At 33.6% G+C, this 21,367-nt stretch overlaps 1 protein-coding gene across 4 annotated transcripts in view; it reads right to left on the minus strand.

Moving 5' to 3' along the window:
• The window catches only part of LOC143231100 (regulator of G-protein signaling 7-like), a 144,832-nt gene that overhangs the window by 47,286 nt on the left and 76,179 nt on the right, over positions 1 to 21,367 (minus strand). For 3 of the 4 annotated variants that reach the window (XM_076465665.1, XM_076465664.1, XM_076465662.1), the window contains exons 3-5: positions 17,887 to 17,937; positions 7,139 to 7,245; positions 702 to 753 (exon numbers count right to left, since the gene is read on the minus strand). In XM_076465665.1, coding sequence (XP_076321780.1) covers positions 702 to 753; positions 7,139 to 7,245; positions 17,887 to 17,937 — 210 coding nt within the window. The remainder of the gene's footprint in view (positions 1 to 701; positions 754 to 7,138; positions 7,246 to 17,886; positions 17,938 to 21,367) is intronic. The other variant, XM_076465663.1, reaches the window with a different exon arrangement.

A 21,367-nucleotide genomic window follows, 5' to 3' on the forward strand; every position in this document is an offset into this window, starting at 1 on the left:
ACTCACACAGTAATATATATTATATAAAAAAAAACTATGATTATATGTTGATCGACTACTTGTAATATTATAAAAACGTTACTTGTTTCTTTTGAATTTCGTGCAAAGCTACACGAGGGCTATCTACGCTAGCCATCCCTAATTTAGGAGTGTAATAGTAGAGGGAAGGCAGCTAGTCGTTACCACTCACCGCCAACTGTTGGGCTACTCTTTTATCAATGGATAGTGGGGTTGATTGTCCTATTATAATGCCCCAAGGCTGAAAGGGCGAGCATGTTTGGTGAGACGGGGATTCGAATCCGCAACTCTTACATTCTAGGTCGAGCATCCTAACCACCTGGCCATGCCGGAACAGAAACTTTAACATGTTGAATTAATGTTACTTAAACTAAATTGTTTGTACGTTAAATAGTTTCTTTGTCACGTGGCTGAACTTGCGTGTAATAGACTAAATCAGTTATAAAAAATAATTACAGAAAAATAACGTGTTAACTCTTTAAAGGTTTTGCAGAAAGTAGATATTGAAGACCGAAAATCAAAAAAAAAAAGATGAAAAATAATATTAAAGAAGTCTGCAAAAATTATCATAGAAGCAAATTAATCTCGATTTGAAACTCACTTAACAAACAGAAATAGACTCACAAATGAGTACAGAGAATTGTCATTTTTTTCCATTTCACATGAACATATGTTATACATACCATAGTCCGTATTTTCCGGTTCCCAGCAGTTAGAGGGCCAAAAATATGGTGTCTGAAAGCAGCAAATTGAATAAAAACTTATTCACAAACCAATTTCATCTTCTCGCAAAGAAATCTATGGGAATCGTTAACAAATTAATTGGATAATTTTATTTTCTTGTGAAAAGTGGTAAGAAATAATTATTGGTCAAAATAACACTTATTCTGTATTGTTTCTGTGTTGGTTCTAAATATTCATTCAAGATATTCTATTATGTAACGTCGTTTAAAAGTTTTGTAACAGCCATGAAAACCAAACTTTACAAATTACTTAAGACAACATGAAATACAAACTATACAAACTACTAAAGACACAATGAAAAACAAACTACTCAAGGTTCCATGAAAAATAAATTTTACAAACTATTTAATACACGATAAAAAACAAACTTTACAAACTACTCAAGACACTATGAAAAACAAACTTTACAAACTACTCAAGACACCATGAAAAACAAACTTTACAAACTACTCAAGACACTACGAAAAACAAACTTTACAAACTACTCAAGACATTATGAAAAACAAACTTTACAAACTACTCAAGACACTATGAAAAACAAACTTTACAAACTACTCAAGACACTATGAAAAACAAACTTTACAAACTACTCAAGACACTATGAAAAACAAACTTTACAAACTACTCAAGACACTATGAAAACAAACTTTACAAACTACTCAGGACACCATGAAAACAAACTTTACAAACTACTCAGGACACTATGGAAAACAAACTTTACAAACTACTCAGGACACTGTGAAAACAAACTTTACAAACTACTCAGGACACTATGAAAAACAAACTTTGCAAACTACTCAGGACACTATGAAAACAAACTTGCAAACTACTCAAGGACACTATGAAGAACAAACTTTACAAACTACTCAGGACACCATGAAAACAAACTTTACAAACTACTCAGGACACTATGAGAAACAAACTTTACAAACTACTCAGGACACCATGAAAACAAACTTTACAAACTACTCAACACACCATGAAAACAAACTTTACAAACTACTCAGGACACTATGAAAACAAACTTTACAAACTACTCAAGACACTATGAAAACAAACTTTACAAACTACTCAAGACACCATGAAAACAAACTTTACAAACTACTCAAGACACCATGAAAAACAAACTTTACAAACTACTCAAGACACTATGAAAAACAAACTTTACAAACTACTCAAGACACTATGAAAAACAAACTTTGCAAACTACTCAAGACACTATGAAAAACAAACTTTGCAAACTACTCAAGACACTATGAAAAACAAACTTTACAAACTACTCAAGACACCATGAAAACAAACTTTACAAACTACTCAAGACACTATGAAAAACAAACTTTACAAACTACTCAAGACACCATGAAAAACAAACTTTACAAACTACTCAAGACACCATGAAAAACAAACTTTACAAACTACTCAAGACACTATGAAAAACAAACTTTACAAACTACTCAAGACACTATGAAAAACAAACTTTACAAACTACTCAAGACACCATGAAAAACAAACTTTACAAACTACTCATCACACCATGAAAACAAACTTTACAAACTACTCAAGGACACTATGAAAACAAACTTTACAAACTACTCAGGACACTATGAAAACAAACTTTACAAACTACTCAGGACACTATGAAAACAAACTTTACAAACTACTCAGGACACTATGAAAAAAGGCTTTGCAAACTACTCAGGACACTATGAAAACAAACTTTACAAACTACTCAGGACACTATGAAAACAAGGCTTTTCAAACTACTCAGGACACTATGAAAACAGGCTTTACAAACTACTCAGGACACCATGAAAACAAACTTTACAAACTACTCAGGACACAATGAAAACAAACTTACAAACTACTCAGGACACCATGAAAACAAACTTTACAAACTACTCAGGACACAATGAGAAACAAACTTTACAAACTACTCAGGACACCATGAAAACAAACTTTACAAACTACTCAAGACACTATGAAAAACAAACTTTACAAACTACTCAAGACACTATGAAAAACAAACTTTACAAACTACTCAAGACACCATGAAAAACAAACTTTACAAACTACTCAAGACACCATGAAAAACAAACTTTACAAACTACTCAAGACACTATGAAAAACAAACTTTACAAACTACTCAAGACACTATGAAAAACAAACTTTACAAACTACTCAAGACACTATGAAAACAAACTTTACAAACTACAACAAACTTACAAACTACTCAAGACACTATGAAAAACAAACTTTACAAACTACTCAAGACACTATGAAAAACAAACTTTACAAACTACTCAAGACACTATGAAAAACAAACTTTACAAACTACTCAAGACACTATGAAAAACAAACTTTACAAACTACTCAAGACACTATGAAAAACAAACTTTACAAACTACTCAAGACAATCTCTTTGTACAACAAATACGCATGAAAAGCTATTTGAAATTTATTTGAGAACTATATATATATATATTTTTGAAATAGCATTCAGTGAGTGAATATTAGCTTTGAAATATCCAATACATCAAACAAAGCTATATATGTGTGTTTAGTGGGTTTAAACATGACCTCTGTTTAAAGAATTCACTTCTGCATGTTTGGTCTCAGATCAGCAGCATAAACCTTTAAAACTGGTGGTCGAGACTTGAAAACATTACTTACACGTTAGAGTACACTGAAATAGAAAGGCATTACTCCATCAACTAAAGATGTCCGAATTATTGTTAATTGAAGTACGTAAAAAGTAGAAATCATGAAAACAAAAAGAAGCAATGAAATAAGAAGACAGCACTGTAGTTCGTACTTATGACTGTCATGGAGAAGACAAACATCTGGAGAACATCCGTTAAATTTATAGTTTGTTTCTACAGTTAATTTACGTTAAAAGACGATAAAATGCACGAAACGTTTCAAAATTATTGCTGATACTAGTTCTTGACTACTTTTATTTTCATCTTTCAAGAACTCGCACCATTTCAAAAGTTTGAACTAATTTTGTTGTTGGATCTTCCAAAATGACTGAATTTTAAAACATTGGTTTACTGATAATAATATAACAAACCATGTTGACCCTTACTTTTAAGAACAAGGAAAGTTTTTTGCGGAAATGACTAGTTCACTTTGGAGAAACATCTGATATAACTTGTCCACTTGAAAATCTAATATAATTACGCTATGCTGGGTCAGCTGTAAAACTGCTTCTTGGATGTATTTTATCCAGTTTCTTGATATGTGATTTATACAGCCTCAGTAAATAGTGTGTGAATCAGAATCACTACTTTGGCCACTTGACAAATCTTTTTACTCGGAAATGTATATATATTGGCGAAGATGACCGAAGACTTAGGTTCTCCATTTGCGAGTTTCAAGTGTTCACTATGTTTTTGAATGAATTTAAATATTTCATACAATTAGTGGCAGATATGAACATTTTGGTAAATTAACAAACACGCGATGCAAAGTGATATACCATGGGTTTTTATCCTGTCAACTTCCACCGAGTTGATAAATTTAGTGTTAAAACATTGAAAATAATACATATTTTTATGAAATGTCTGGACTTAACGGAAAACGATTAACTTAATAAAGCATAAACATAATTTTAATATATGAGAACATTTCAGTTCCACTTGCTAAATCTCGAACAATGTCGCGAATTTACGTTGTAGACGTGCCAGGTCTCTTTCAAATTCTGATGAATGTACATCACTTCTGAAAACACCATCTACCTCTCAGGACATTAAAAAACCTTCCACATTGCATATTAAGTTGGACTACTTGTACTGAATGAAAGATACTACAAACACTTCCTACATCTCAGATGTATGTTTGGATTACTTGTAGCCAAGAAAGGGCACTGCAAATAACTCCTACATCTCAGATGTGTGTTTGGATTACTGGTAGCCAAGAAAAGGCACTGCAAATAACTCCTACATCTCAGATGTGTGTTTGGATTACTGGTAGCCAAGAAAAGGCACTGCAAATAACTCCTACATCTCAGATGTGTGTTTGGATTACTGGTAGCCAAGAAAAGGCACTGCAAATAACTCCTACATCTCAGATGTATGTTTGGATTACTGGTAGCCAAGAAAAGGCACTGCAAATAACTCCTACATCTCAGATGTATGTTTGGATTACTTGTAGCCAAGAAAGGACATTACAGAACCTCTCACAACGTAGATACAATTTTTGTGTTAGCATCCGTTTTGTGAAAAAAATTAAATATTCTATGTATTTTTGTACTTGTTTAAAGAGATTACTGCTTAGTTTCCATTTTCAGATAGACCCGAGTATAAAACTTGGTTTTCGAAATTGGCTGTTGGATGACAAGTCTCATTTTATGAGTGACTCTCATGCTATTGTGTCAAACACTGAAACTAGTGACACAATATAACTGAAAGCTACGTCCGCCATAAATACCACACTAGACTGCATTTCGTTTAAACAAGCTAAAAATAAAATTACATAATCTAACTCAGTTAGTAGTATATACACGCGTTTTCTTTCTTCTTGATTGAACTTCTGTAACGTAACAAAATCTGTATGTTATTAAAACACTTTATGATTATATGTTGATCGATAATTTTAGCAGAAAAGTTGAAAATGGTAAAATAATACATGAAGCAATGAAATATCTCTAGCTGTAAAGAAAGTTTTGAGAACAAACTGTCTGCACGTAAAATGTTATCTGACTTAAGTAACATCATGGTTAAAGTATCTCATAAAGATAGTTACGGTAACAATATGTGTTATCTTTTTAAACGTAGAACTAGACTATTTACATTTTCTGTGTTCAGAAAGTTTCAGAACTAAAAATACATTTCTGATATTGTCATGTATCTAAGTTCTTATAAATAAGCCCTCCCAGTGGCTCAGCGGTATGTCTGTGGACTTACAACGCTAAAAACCGGGTTTCGATACGCGTGGTGGGCAGAGCACAGATAGCCCATTGTGTAGCTTTGTGCTTAATTCAAAAACAACAACTTATAAATCATCACATATCATATTCAGAACTCTTGACACTTTGTGGAATTGGTTTCTTTATAAAAATTAAGTGAAGAACTTTAGACATTTGAACTGTAACTTTTAAGATATAATAATCTTGTTAACTTTAGCACTGCGTAATACTTTAAATCTTACGTGAAGAATGTATTCATTGAGTTATATAAGGATAGCGTGTCGTAAGTTAGATGTATTTTCAAGTTTGTTTTTTTTTTCTTTTCGTATTTTAACCAGGTAATATTGTTTACTAGATAAAGTATCACATGGATTTTGCTGAGATTACACGATGTACATTTTTGTTATTTTTAGGCGGAAGCCTACACCATAAATTACCTATGCCCAGTTCACAGAAGGTATCAAAACCTGAGTTTTATTAGCATTATAAGCTTTCAGACTCGTCACTGAGCCAACGGGGAAAATTTTAGTATAAAACTACAGTCCCAATGGATTATACTTCATGTAAGAGATTTTATAAGTTACACAGTTGAGATTTCTTGTCATTTTATAGACAACCATTCAATGTTTTCTAGAAAAAATGTAAAGGTCATAACTTTGGTTATGCAACGTCAGTCGCATTATGATCCAAGTTCAATGTTTGTTCCTCTAGGAACTGCAGTGGAATTATGTGTCGTGTGGCTTTTATGTGCAACGATAACGAAAAGATAAGTTAAACTATTTAGAAGTTACGATAGTCTAGAAAAATCTGTGAGAAATAAAATCTTAACGTAAATAGAGTTTGTTCCACACATTTTTATAATTTTATATAATAACATAAAAAATCGTTTGATTCTTCAGAATATCTTGCATACTACAGAAACTTTTTTTTTTCTTAAGTAAGAAGTTGAACCAAGAAAATGCGTCACTAATATCTTCTGGGAATCGATATTTGTCAAATAACGTGATAAGAAACAAACAGTCTAAAGCTTTTAAAGTGAAAGATAAGATGTTTTTTTTTTTCAGTGTTTGTAATGTCCGTAATAGATGTGACCACCAGTACTTCTCCAAAAATAGGTTGCTTTGTTTTGAATTTCGCGCAAAACTACTTGAGGGCTATCTGTGCTAGCCGTCCCTACTTTAACAGTGTAAGGCTAGAGGGAAGGCAGCTAGTCATCCCCATCCACCGTCAACTCTTGGGCTACTCTTTCACCAACGAATAGTGGGATTGACCCTAATATCTTTGGTGGGATGGATGATTCGAACTCGAGACCTACAGATTACGAGTCGAGTGCCTTATTCACCTGGTCATGCCGGGCCTCCGAAAAATATAACACGGGGCGATGAGAAATGTTTCTCACCACTGACTGCTGTACTAAAACACCTAGGCTAAATATACAACCATTATATAATACTCACAGGTTTAACTTACCTGAAACCTATAGTAGGTACCGTCGGCTTTGATAGTCAAAATGTGATCTTCAATTGGAAAGAGATATCCATGTGCTGCCATGAGGTGGGCCAAATGTAAACCTTCATCTATTCCCCAAAACAACAACAATAATAAGGGTTCTGATATTACAGTTAACATAAAACATAAAAATAACCTTTTCTTATTATATTAAAATTATTTGAATAATTTTTTTAAAAAAGAAGATGGATTTTCCCCCCAATTCTTTGTAACACTCCTTGTAATATGCCATTTCAAATAGCTACTTGATCGCGTACCATTAGCATTTGGATGCTCTGAAGTCAGCCTTATTGGCCATCTTGTTTGGAACCCACCCATTCCCCTCTGGCTGTTTTGGATACATCACTGTAACTAGCGGGAAATTCATTACCCTACCGGGTTATCAAAAAAACAAGAATGGCTTCTTTGTTTTGAAATTCGCACAAAGCTACTCGAGGGTTATCTGCGCTAGCCGTCCCTAATTTAGCAGTGTAAGACTAGAGGGAAGGCAGCTAGTCATCACCACCCACCGCCAACTCTTGGGCTACTCTTTTACCAACGAATAGTGGGATTGATCGTCACATATAACGCCCCACGGCTGAAAGGGCGAGCATGTTTGGTGCGACACAAAAATGGCAAACAGATTAATCGATTAGTTTCTCTGGAATAGGAATATTTTACATAAACAGAAGAATAAACTGGTAAGATTAGAACTTACTATGTGATTATTGAAAATATATAAATCATGAATGTGACGTGATAACAAGGATTTTTTGTTGTTAAAAGAGGAAGAAAATATTTATAAAAGAAAAGATGTAAAAACATATTAATGAAAAATTTCAAAATAGTAGTTTTATATGAAACAACTGTATTACAGTGACACAGTTATAAATACATGTTTTGCAATGAAACATTCACTTTTTATTTGTGTTCTTGGAGGGGCACATTCGATCTTCTAGGCCGAGGAAATTGCACCATTTCCCAACCCCCCTTAATCCTGCCCCAATTACAATTTCATCTCTCATAAATGGCAAGTGATGCTGAATTAATCATGTTAAAAACTATGTGGTTTCAAGAAGTCTTGTCAGAAATGAATAAAAACCCCATAACCCAAAAATACCAAATTAATATATTGTAAACAAAAATGTTTGGTTAATACACATAACACGTATAAGAGACAAATTAAAAAAGTTGAATGCATTTTCACATCTTTGTTACGAAAACTTTATAAAGATGTTACCGACAGCACATGGCAACAAATATAATATAATTAAAATATAGGAAACATTTTTTAGAGTGCGTGAATTTTGGGGTATTTGCGGCATAATTTTTAAATAGTATTCACACGAAAAATTAGGAATTTTAATACTTACACGATGAAAAAGTGTCAGGGTTAAGACACAATAAAAATTAAGATGAGAAGAACTAATCTAGTTTAATGTATAAAAACACACAAGGTTTAGTTTAGGTAAGCACAAAACTACATAATGTGTCACCACAGCCGTTGAAGGCCGGCCTTTTAATGGCGTAAGCCTACAGACTTACCGCTGAGCCACTGTGGCGCTACACTGAAATCCTTTTCGTCTGCTGTATTGATGAAATAGCTTTTGTTAGGATTTTGTATACGTTTTTGGTTCACAGAAGAATCCTATACTTTTACCGCGACATTTTAAATTTCAAATGAAAATATTGCAGAGTTTATTTATAACAATTAATTTAACAATAATGCATTTGTTTCGCAAATTTACGGTTTTTTTCAATATTTCTTTTTACCAACGTGTGAAAATTCTGCCAAAAAAAACAGTAATTTCATTTTAGATAAAAAATGTGGTTGTTCCATCACTGACAGTTAATGAATAATAAATGCATTTTAACCTATAATATCAAGTTTATTTTTTTATCTTCAAATTTCTCCATATATTATTACATTTCAACCAATTTGAAATCTCGGCTGAGATATGCGGTAATATTATGAGTCACAATTTTGTTGTATTGGAAAGTAAATAACTTTTAACCATAACATACTAAATATTTTATAAAATTAAATAAGTTGATCCCGTGACTTACTATTACTAATAAAAAGGTCCTTTCTAAAGTTATATTATTTAAAAAACGTATTTTTTAAAATTAATCTTACAGTACTTTACTCGTTATCTAACATTGTCTTTAATAGTTTTCTGATTTCTTTGTATAAAGTACGTTTTGCCTTTACAGAATCATTTGTATACGTGTTGATTTATAAGATCACTGATATCAGATCACAAAAAAGAGAAAAAATTGGACGCATTACTGATGGTTACATTAATTAAATTTCGGACCAAAAGGTTTGAATTTTGCTCAAAGCTACACGAAGGTTCTCTGCGCTAGCGGTCCCTAATTTAACAGTATAACACTTGAATAAAGGCAGCTAGTCATCACCATCTACCGCCAACTCTTGAAATACTCTTTTATTAAAGAATAGTGGGATTGAACGTCACACTATAACGCTCCCACGGTTGAAATAGCTGGCATGTTTGGTTGTACGGGGATTCGAACCCACGACCCGAAGATTACGAAATGAGTAGCTTAACCACCTGATCAGGCCGTTCTGACTGAAAGAAATTACTTCAATTGTAAGCTATTTTTTGCTTAAGTACTTATGATTTAAAAAAGAAACATCAAGGTTTACCTCGTGCGACAGAAGTAAACCTATATTCACTTTTTTAACCATATAAATACTTCCATGTGAATCCGTGGGTCTTGGATCATACAAATTTTTTTACTAAAAAAATAGAAGTCACTGTTTCCGCGGCACGGCATGGCCAGGTGATTAAGGCACTCAACTCGTAATCCGAGGATCGCGGGTTCGAATTCCCTTTACACCAAACATGCCAGCCATTTCAGCCAGGGTGCATTATAATGTGACGGTCAATCCCACTATTCGTTGGTAAAAGAGTAGCCCAAGAGTTGGCAGTTGGTGGTTATGACTAGCTGCCTTCCCTCTAGTCTTACACTGCTAAATTAGGGAGGGCTAGCGCAGATAGCCCTTGAGTAGCTTTGCGCGAAATTCAAACAAACAAACATTGTTTCCGCGTTTATGTGATCATCATGCAATAAAATCCGTTGAATTACAGTTTTAACAGTTTAATCACACTTCGCTTTGGTAATTTGATACTAAATTTCATATAAAATATAAGAATCTCGGAATGATACAAGGATTTTCAATCAACATTTGTGCATAGTGTGAAACAAAAAAGGATAAAATAACACTTGAAGATCTGTCATTATGTCAGTTTGTTTTCTTTTTATTTTAAAATAGGAGTTACTTAAATATATATTTAATTAAAATCCGTTAACACGTAATAATCAAATAATTAAGAAAGTGAATTATGTTTTAACAATATTGCTTAAAACGTTAAATAAATATATTTATAATACATTCATTTTATTGTTACTTACTTATTCAATAAATATATTTTTATCATGAGGAGTATTTTCGCATTGTTAGTTTGACACGTGGATTTAAAAGTAGCCAAAATATTTTAGTGTTATCTATATTTTAGGCAGTAAACTCCACAATATCTCACAAGATATGGACCAGTTCTGAATCTATGAGCTAAGCTAACAATGCAAGAGTACTAGTGATGAATTAACGTATTCTAACAGCAGTTAGTATATTCGTATTTCCTTTGTTAGGATTTTGTTCCATTTTCTTATAGATATTAGGATTCAGTCCCTTTACCATAATTTTTTTCCTGAAACGAAAAATGTCGAGAGTTCACTGACAATAATTAACTGAAAAACAACAATAAATGATTTATTTTTCAGTTTTACTTTTACGTCTCGTTTTTTCGGTAATTATTTTTACCAGCGTATGAAGAAATTTACCAAAAGAAAAGTAGTCCCGTTATAGCTACAAACAATCTAGTTGCTCGAGATAATTATCTTGATAGTTATTAACTAATAAGTGCGCTTTAAGAATATTATGATATTATTTATTTATTATGTGAATTTTTATTATGAAGAGTGTTTTTTGTTAGCTTAGCAGATGGATTTAGAGCTAACCCAAATCTCTTAAGATGACCGAATCTGTGATATATTATGTCGATAACAGATGGGGGTTCCAAAGTAATGAATTAATGCATTCAAATCATTATAAGGCTGAGTTTTATTTTACGACAATTTATGCTTCTAGTTAGATTGGAATTTTAATAGACTAAATTATTCAGTACGGTAATGTTTAATCCTAATTTATACAAGTAGTTTGTTTTGTTCAGTTGTCATAGGGACTAAGAAAGCCACCGTCGTATTAATTATTTAATATTGAAATATTTTTGTTGTCATTGAAAATAAAATATAAATTACCACTATGTTTTATTGCCATACAATTAGTTAAAATATACCAAACATTTATTATGAAATAAATGCGGCTAAGCCATTATTTTTTTATTGAAATAGCAATTAACAACAATGGAACTGAAGCACACATCATTTTACGGTAACCCAGAATCTCTGTTTGTTTACTGGACAAGTCACACTTGCCTCGAGTGGAGGCGCGCGAAACAACAATTTTTCGTTGAAATTCGTATGTATCGTCTGTTAGCTGAAACCGTAATATGTGCATCATGCGAATAAACAGATTTGAGATTTTTTGGTAAGTTTGAGTTTACACGTGATTTAGAATATAGCATTATAGGCTTATTTAGTTATAATTATTAACTATGCATCTATTAATATATCATATATTTAACCTCACACACAAAAGATATGAATGTAAAATTAGGATGTCATGTGTGAAAAAGTAAACAGTAGGCCTAGCCTATAAAATATAATTATGCCGTCTGCCATCAAATCGACTACATAAAAGTTGAATGCTTAAAACATAATATTTATCGTGTACAATAAGACTGAAGTCCAGTCAACGTAACTGATAGAGCGCTTGTATGAGGTGGGTTGAACCTGGACATTTTATTTTTTCTTATTACTGTTAAAATAGACAGGTCTATTGAGTTATAGATTTTTAATTATGCATTGCCTAATACATGATATACTTAACGTCACACACACAAAAAGAATGCATAATTAGTATGTTGCACATGAAGAAGCAAACAGTAGCCCTAGTCTATTAAATAAACATAGGGGTACACCTGCGTGGTATATTATCGTGGTACATTTTTATACATTAATGTCATAATGTGAATATGGTATCACATAAATAAAAATATACTACATTTACATTGAAACAAATTGAACATAACATTAAGTACATATTCACGTCTGAAATTTTAATATTTGAGGGGGGATGACATGAATGAGGGGATAGAGCTATGCTTATCCTGTTTGTCATAACAGATACCATATGTGTATTAAATATTCTCCATAAGGTCCTGTTTATCATTGCCAGTGAAGGAAAAACAAAAAATATCGTTCATAATAAAGTCATAACTTAAACAAGTTCGTAGTTTATTTTCAAAAATCAAACCTGAGCTGTGTTCTTTTTTTTTTAATAAATTTACAAAATATTTAACTTATTGAAATATGGAAAGGGGAAACCGAGAGAGTAAGTTTTTTTGTTTATTTTTGCAAAATTGGTTTGATTTGTTTTGAATTCGCGGAAAGCTAGTCGAGGGATACCTGCGCTAGCCGTCTCTAATTTAGCAGTGTAAGACTAGAGGGAAGGCAGCTTAGTCATGACCACCCACCGCCAACTCTTGGGCTGCTCTTTTACCAACGAATAATGGGATTGACCGTAATATTATAACGCTCCCACTGCTGAAAGGGCAAGCACGTTTGGTGCGACGGGGAGTCGAACCCGCGAATTACAAGCCGAGTGCCTTAACCACTTGGTCATGCCGCGCTAGATAAGTATAGAAAAACAATCATAAAACATTTCGTCACCCCTGGGTCAGCAGTGGCCTAGTGAGTATTGCATTTAATTGTAAACTTAAGGATTTCTGGCTTGAGTATCGTTGCTGCAAAATCGCTCTTCACGCTTTAGAACGGTGGGGACGTATAAAAGTGACGGTAAAATTCCACATTCAATGTTGACGGTGGGTGCTGTTAACTAGTTTCCTTACCTCTGTGTCTTAGTTTGAAATTAGAGACGGCTGGGGCAGATATACATTGTGCAGTTTTGTTTGAATATCCAGAACAAACCCTAACCCTCTGAAGCAGCCTAGACCTAAAACTCTCTCTTTCTTCCATCGCTCATGCCTCTACATCTCCGCTGCGAAGTTCTAAAACATAATATATTGTTTCACATATTTTCTCACTAAATTGAAAATCACATTTCACATTAAACATCAAATAGCATTCAAGTTAGCAAGCTGTCCAGTAAGTTTCACTGCGAAGTCGTTCTATTTTATTGTTAGACTGGATTTATAGTTTAGAAAAGGTTTCACGATTTTTTATATCCTGAGATTTTGTAACCTTTCGCAGCATACGTACTTACAGTTATTTTAGTAATAATATTTATAATAGAGTGTTTGTAATTCGTAGTCTTGGGAGCTTTACAGAGTCCAAGCTGGTTTTATTTGTATTTATATAGTCATATTAGAAGCATTGTTTGTTTGTTTTGAATTTCGCGCAAAGCTACACGAGGGCTATTTGCGCTAGCCGTCCTTAATTTAGCAGTGTAAGACTAGAGGGTAGTCATCACCACTCACCGCCAACTCTTGGGCTACTCTTTTACCAACGAACAGTGAGATTGACCGTCACATTATAACGCCCCTCCACTGCTGAAAGGGCGAGCATGTTTGGTATGACGGAGACTCGAACCTACAACCCTCAGATTACGAGTTATTAGAAACATCTTTATATAATATTTTTTATAGCATGTTTGTCCGAAATTAATGTTTGATCTAAGTTGTCATTTCACTAACCCTTTGTTGTATGAAAGGGACATTTTAATTCGTTTTACTTTTATTGCACTAGTTTATAATCATTTTAAATACTATTTAACCCAAAAATAATGAAATTAATGAGTTCTGCTTGTACGATAATCTATTAGTGACTGTGGTAATAATAATCGTTTTTCATTTTGTCGGATGAAAGTAGTGTCGTTTCTCTTATCAGGCTAGAGGACTTTCAAGAAATCTCGACAATTTTATTTTTCTTGACAGATGATTTATAGTATTCATACTTTTGTCATCATCTTCTTCTTCAATAAGAGACTGCATCATCTGAATCGTTATATTCCTTTCTCCAGAAAAAAAAATTGACTGCTTGAACCCATTGAACCATCTCTGCAAAGTCATTATTGTTTTTTCTGACCTAGCTATGGAAAAGCATTATAAAATTATAACAATTTTGATCAAACTTTCTATTGATGTTAACCCTAATACTTTAAACTGTACATTTTATAAAAACGTTTACTGTTTATTCGTCAACTATCAGGAATTAATTGAACAGGCTTCAGTCTTATTCTGTCCTTATTTATTTTAGCGTGAAACTTGGAATCAAATCACGAAATCCAAGGTTTTAAGCCTTGAACCTAACCATTGGACCACGTTGTGAAGTAGTTTTACTGACAAATGAAAATTTCTCAACGTGATACACAAAAATGTTTTACGATACCTCCTGAGATGCTTCGAAAGGATGTTCATCAAAGCGCCACTTCCTTATAATTTGTGGCCTCAAAAGGCGTGCGTGTAATCCGACAAATGCTCGCCCTCCCATGTATTTGACGGTCAATCCCACTATTCGTTGGTAAAGATAGCCCAAGAGCGGTTGGTGATGGATGCCTTCCCTTTAGTCATAAAGGGAGCAGATAGCCGAGTAGCTTCCAAAAAACAAACCTTATAATTTGTAAATTTAAATAGTTTTAATTTGTTACTGGTGCTACCGCGAAGTCACAAAGTAACTATAGTTGTCTGATGAAAATGTTTCGTTCATCCACATACCGAATAGCATCTTACACAGTTACCTTTTCAGAATAACATTAGTGATGTTCGTGCAGATAAGTTGATATTCGTAGAAATGTATTTACAAGTATATTATTACCCATAAATATTTCAGGCTGACTAGCAAAATGTTCTATTTTCATTAAGAGATAGATTAGTAATTCATTTGTTTCATCTGCTGGGTAAGTTAGGCTTACCCTATTAGGTGTACACAATGTATTTGGTGTTCGTATCATTTTATTTAAGATATCAATCGTAGATTGTTGATTGACCTCTTACCTTCTTCAACTGTCATACATAAACCTGATCTTATCATTGACAGACGCATGTTCAGTTACACGAGAAAGTTCGAAAAAGTGATTGTTAAGTGTAAGTTTGTTTGTTTTTGAATTTCGCACAAAGCTACTCGAGGCCTATCTGCGCTAGCCGTTCCTAATGCCGGACCCTGTTAAGTGAAAGACACATAGCGAACTTGTAAGTGGTGTGCCCACAGCATAGAATCGAGCCCTGAATTTTAGCATTATAATCCTTCAAGTCAGTGGAGGGCGCGACTTATTCTTGCGGCTTTAGAGATTTGGGTTACAGAAACAAAACAAAACTTTATGCTTTCAGAAATACTCGTTCGGTAAGTATTATTTAGATTTAAACGATAAAACGGGTACTTTTATTGTCAGTCATGACGAGACCGTCCCCTCCCCCGTGTTTTCACACTTTTATATCATAAATATATATCTTTAAAATGTTGTTAAAAGAAGAACGCCCACGCGAGAGGATTACAACAGAAAAATAAATGTTTTACTCCATTCACCTAAGGCGGCTTGGTAGGCTTTTGAAAGGAAACTTTGTCCTTTCACAGAAAACCTACATTCAATACCACTGCTCCAGCGAGAAGGGCTTTTCTTCCACGAACTATTATGATGTTTAAAAAAAGAAACTTTTGTGACGAACTAGAGAGATCTAACGAATTCGAGATAACACGCGAAACAGTTACTGATTTCGTAAGTGTTTAGCTCAAATAAAACAACTCTCGTCCACAGTGTTCGTAAAGCAAACAGAGGGTGCTGGAATAATAATAGCAACAAAATATTGTTAAAAAAGGAGAAACATGCACTGAGAAATACATCTGTGGTTTGAAGAACACGTTTAATCCAAGCAATAAGAAAAAATGAACGAAGATTATTTAAAGAATAAAGAAATTAATGAAACGATTCAATCACTCAATGGACTTATTATTAAAAATATTCAACTTTATTCCAGTTCAAACGTCCTTTTAACCTAGCCCAGCATGGTCAGGTGGTTAAGGCACTCGACTCGTAATCTGAGGGTTGTGGGTAAGAATCTCCGTCACATTAAACATGCACGCCCCACGGTTGAAAAAGCGTGCATGTTCGTTAGATAAAGAGTAACTCAAGAGTTGGCGGTGGGTGGTGATGACTACCTTCTAGTCTTATACTGCTAAATTAGGGACGGCTAGCGCAGGTAGCCCTCGTGTAGGTTTGCGCAAAATTCAAAGCAAACCTTTTAACCTAGGCTATATTTTTCCAGTGTTTATTTTAAATTTAGAGTCAACTGGAAACATTTAAGTATTTTGGTTTGAATTCTATAGCAGGCAAATAGAATTAATAAATTTGTTTGTTTCAGAATTTCACACAAAAAATGTATTTGCATAGTTATGTCTAAATTGAAGTGATGAACCAGAGGGAAGCCAGATAGTTAACAGTATTTTCCACCAATGGTGAGGCTATTTTAATCTGATTGGACAAGCAAGATTTCACCATTATACCCTTAAATACACCTCAGGCTCTAAACTGCGGAGCGCGTTTTAGCGGTGACGAGTCGTGAACCCTTAGAATCACACTAACCCGAAGACTTCGCCAGGCCTAAAGTATTAGGTTAGACTCTTGATGTCAGAAAAACATGTAGGTTCAAGAAGTCTTGATAGAAATGAAATAGAAACCCTATAACCCAAGCGTTTTTTGTGGTCCACCTTTCGAATGTGCTCGGATTATGGGGTTTCCCTTTCATTTGTATTAGGTTAGACTGTCGTTTAAGGACCATTTGAAGCACAAATTGTGAAAAAAAAAAGATAGAACATTTTTATGAACAGAGGAACGGCTAACAAAATATCACAAAATAACCATATGGAAAAAATACTGTAGTATCATGTATTCCGTAACAGCTCTGAGATTTAAGTGTTACAGTTTCTTGACATTTAAAACAAATATATTGATTAAAATACAAAAAGTCACAAAAGGATATTAATCCCTTTTCACTGTAAACGAAGGTAAATTTTATCACTTAACGATAACTGTTTTGAATTTTGCGCAAAGCTGCACGGGAACTATCTGCGTTAGCCGTCCCTAATTTAGCAGTGTAAGACTAGAGGGAAGGCAGTTAGTCACCACCACCCACCGCCAACACTTGGATTACTCTTTTACCATCGAATATTGGGATTGACCGTCACTTTATAACGCCCTCACGGCTGAAAGGGGCGAGCATATTTGGTGTGATGGGGATTCGAACCCCCGAATTACGAGTCGAGTACCTTAACCACCTGACCATGCCGGACATGGGATGATTGTATGAAGTCACTTATTTATGCTGCACGTAGAACGAGTACAGAGATACAATTTTCGAGAAATTCTTGTCTCGAATGAAGATTTCAGTATTTACAGCAGATTACACGTGTACAAAATCAAAGGAAATTATTAATAATCAATTAATTTTACATGATTCAACTAGATTTTGTTTACGGTTTAATACGCAGTGTCTTGTTGACCCATCATTCAATTAAAACGACAGATTATCGCATATTTTGTCACGTGCTGCTAACATTGATAAGCTACTTACTTTGGTCCTCAACGTCAAGATTCTTCGTCATCCACGTGATCAAGTCAGAACCTGTGAAATAACGTTATGTTAAGTATCCCGTAGAGACTAGAAACACTATTTGTCTATGACACAAAATGTTTAACTTGGGAATTTTCGTCCAATTATTGATAAGATTAGCAAATCTTCAACACAACAAGTGAAACGTGGGTCTACTTGTATTGCTGCTAATAAAGGCCTAGGCAAACTTAAATTCTTCACCAACAAAGACCTGATAAATGAAAAATACTCCAAAACAACACAAAACTAAGCTTGATTGTACTGCTGAACATAGACTACAGTAAAACAGGTAAACATTTGGGTTATGTTTAGTATCATTGATAAAGATCCGGTAAATAGAGGTCACAGTAAAACAAGTAAACATTTAGGGTTACGTTTAATATCATTGTTAAAGGTCCAGTAAACAGAGGCAATTGTAAAACACGTCAAATCTAAGTTAACTTATATTATTAATAATAAAGACCTGATTAATCTAGGGATACTGTTATTGATAAAGGCCTGAAAAACTGAGGCTATACGGTACACCATGTCGACGTTTGGGGTTATTATTAACAAAGATTTGGTAAACGGAGGTTAAAGTGCCAGGGTCATGTTTAATATTATTAACAAATATTTGGTAAATAAAGATTAAAGTACCAGGGTTATGTTTAATATTGTTAACAAATATTTGGTAAACAAAGGTTAAAGTATGAGGGTTATGTTTAATATTGTTAACAAATATTTGGTAAAAAAAGGCTGATGCACCATATTTCTAAATTACAATTCCACCATTCTGTAATAGCAATGATATTTTGATATTTAGAAAACAAAGTATCAAGTATTAAAACCAAATCTGAGCAGTTATTTCTTCTAAACTTAACCATTTGAGTATGGTTTTTTATAATTTATGTTGCGGTGTTTGTAAGGGGTAATAAATCAGTAACTTAATAAAATACATTTTAATGACATCTTAAAATGCCGTTAAACTTTAAATTTCATAAAATATGTTTGGATAAAATCTCTACCATACAGCACGTATCCAGAAGGATCAGTACGAGGGTTATAACAGACAAGTATTTCTAAAACTGCTTTACTTAATAACCACAGCAAATTAGAATTTACAACAGAAGTACAAAAATGACAAAGAAAACTTTATCGGGGATTTGAAATGTGGAGCTGAAGGGAATATCTGTGTGCCAATAAGTTCGATTTCTTATCTAGGTACAGTTTTATCAGAAAGGGCGCGTCAATAAAAGATAGCACGTGGTTACTGGCCGACGGTGTTTTCCAATATTCTTGACGAATCCAAAGCAGTTAAATCTTTACGCTTCTGGTGTATCCAGATAACAGACAGATATCGAATTTATTGTAAAACTAAAGCTCGAAAAGCATAATGGAAAACAAAGTATGTGAAGATTCTTATACTAACGCTAAAGATGAGAAAACGTTATTACCAGTTTTCACGATATAAAGTGTTGAAGTGAAAGATATGTAAGTAGTCACTAAGTGTTCGTAGTTTGAAACATAATAGTTATATTTAAACGTGAATATATAATTATGAGATAGTTCTAGTTTGGAATATAACAGTTAAGATCAAACATAAGCACATAATAATCATGTAGCTATAGGTTGGAATATGATAGGTGGAATGTGAGTGCCTAATCACCAGGTAGTTAAAATTTGTAATATAATAGTTAGACGAAACAAGAACATATAACCAAGCAGTTAGGCGAAATATAAGTACAGAATCACCAGACAGTTAGATTTTGGAATGTAACTGCAGCTACGAAATCTGGTTTTCTTACATAATTACTCTATAAAACGTGTTTAGATTAACATCAGACTCAAAATGAAATGAAATATTAAGTTCTATATCTTCATTGTTTCAGCATCTGACAGTACACAGGTCTATGGTAACATCACATATCACTTCTATATTTTCATTGTTTCAGCATCTGACAGTACACAGGTCTATGGTAACATCGCATATCACTTCTATATCTTCATTGTTTCAGCATCTGACAGTACACAGGTCTATGGTAACATCGCATATCACTTCTATATCTTCATTGTTTCAGCATCTGACAGTACACAGGTCTATGGTAACATCGCATATCACTTCTATATCTTCATTGTTTCAGCATCTGACAGTACACAGGTCTATGGTAACATCGCATATCACCTGAAAGCTGCTGAAATGCAAAAAAAAATCTCCATTTGACTTTTGGTAATTAAACTGCATTCACCCATTAGGATTAGTCTGGGTCTTTCTGTAATGACAAATTAAATAAGAACGTTGACAGAAACACCCTATTCACTCATATTCCTTCTTTTAACAGTCTACGTTCTTCTTACCGTTTACATGACTACTCAGAACGTGCCATGTGGGCTCGGAGAAATCAAGAAACAATACATTACAGACTTTTGAAGAACCTACTTTCAAACTTCGGAAGCTAAACTTGTTTACTCTGTGTTTTTCTTCAGGATATGGAGACTCTTATTTCCGCTTGACTTTGCGTATCAAATCAGGCTATATTAATATATATTTTAAACGAATTTCGTTTTTGTTTACAACTGCTGGACAGGATTCACAAGCATAATATAGTTCACATTGTAAACTTGAAGCGGAAAAGACAATACTCCGACACGTTGACATTTCGTCCTTATAAATGTTGCTACATTAGAAGCAAATTTGTTTTAGTTATCTATAAAACACCGTTATACTGGTTGTCGGATTTCTTTGTGACAGTTTTCAATTATTTCGGTGGGTTATCTTTTACGACTTGTCTAAAGACAGTTTAGTTCTCTTTATTCACTTTTACGACACGTCTTTACGGAACACGTTTTGTGCTTTAAATCCAATTCAGTGTGTTCACTGTGTTTTATTTGTTCTATTCATGCTTTTGTTGGTTCATTTATTGCGCTTTAAATTCAGTTCATGTATTGTTGATATGTTCTACTGTGAGACAGCGGTAAGTCTTCGAATTTACAACGCTAACATCAGGGGTTGGATTCCACTAGGCAAAGACAGTAGATAACCAGATGAGGCTTTGCTATAAGGAAACACACATTTATTGATATTCTCTTGTTGGTTCATTTATTGTGCTTTGAGTTCAGTTCACTATGTTTTATTTGCTCATATGTTATTATTAATAAATGTCTTTTGCTTTAGAAGTACAATCTCTGTTGTGTTAAAGATTGCCATCATAAAATAGATAAATTATAAGACAGTAACATATCTATCTAGCTATATATGCTTTAGTTAAAAACATACATGGTGAAAGCATTATACAAAATGCTTGATGCTTATGGATGTAGAATGTAAGTAAAAATCAAGAGCACCTACTTTATCTATCACTGTTTATTTACACAACTATATCAAAGAAAGCCTTAAACTGCTCTCTTAGCCATTTTTTGCCCACAGCTTATATTTTCCGAATAAACTGATTTGTTGATACATTAT

Source organism: Tachypleus tridentatus, chromosome 10, assembly GCF_004210375.1.
Source record: "Tachypleus tridentatus isolate NWPU-2018 chromosome 10, ASM421037v1, whole genome shotgun sequence".
In the NCBI taxonomy this organism is placed as follows: domain Eukaryota; kingdom Metazoa; phylum Arthropoda; class Merostomata; order Xiphosura; family Limulidae; genus Tachypleus; species Tachypleus tridentatus.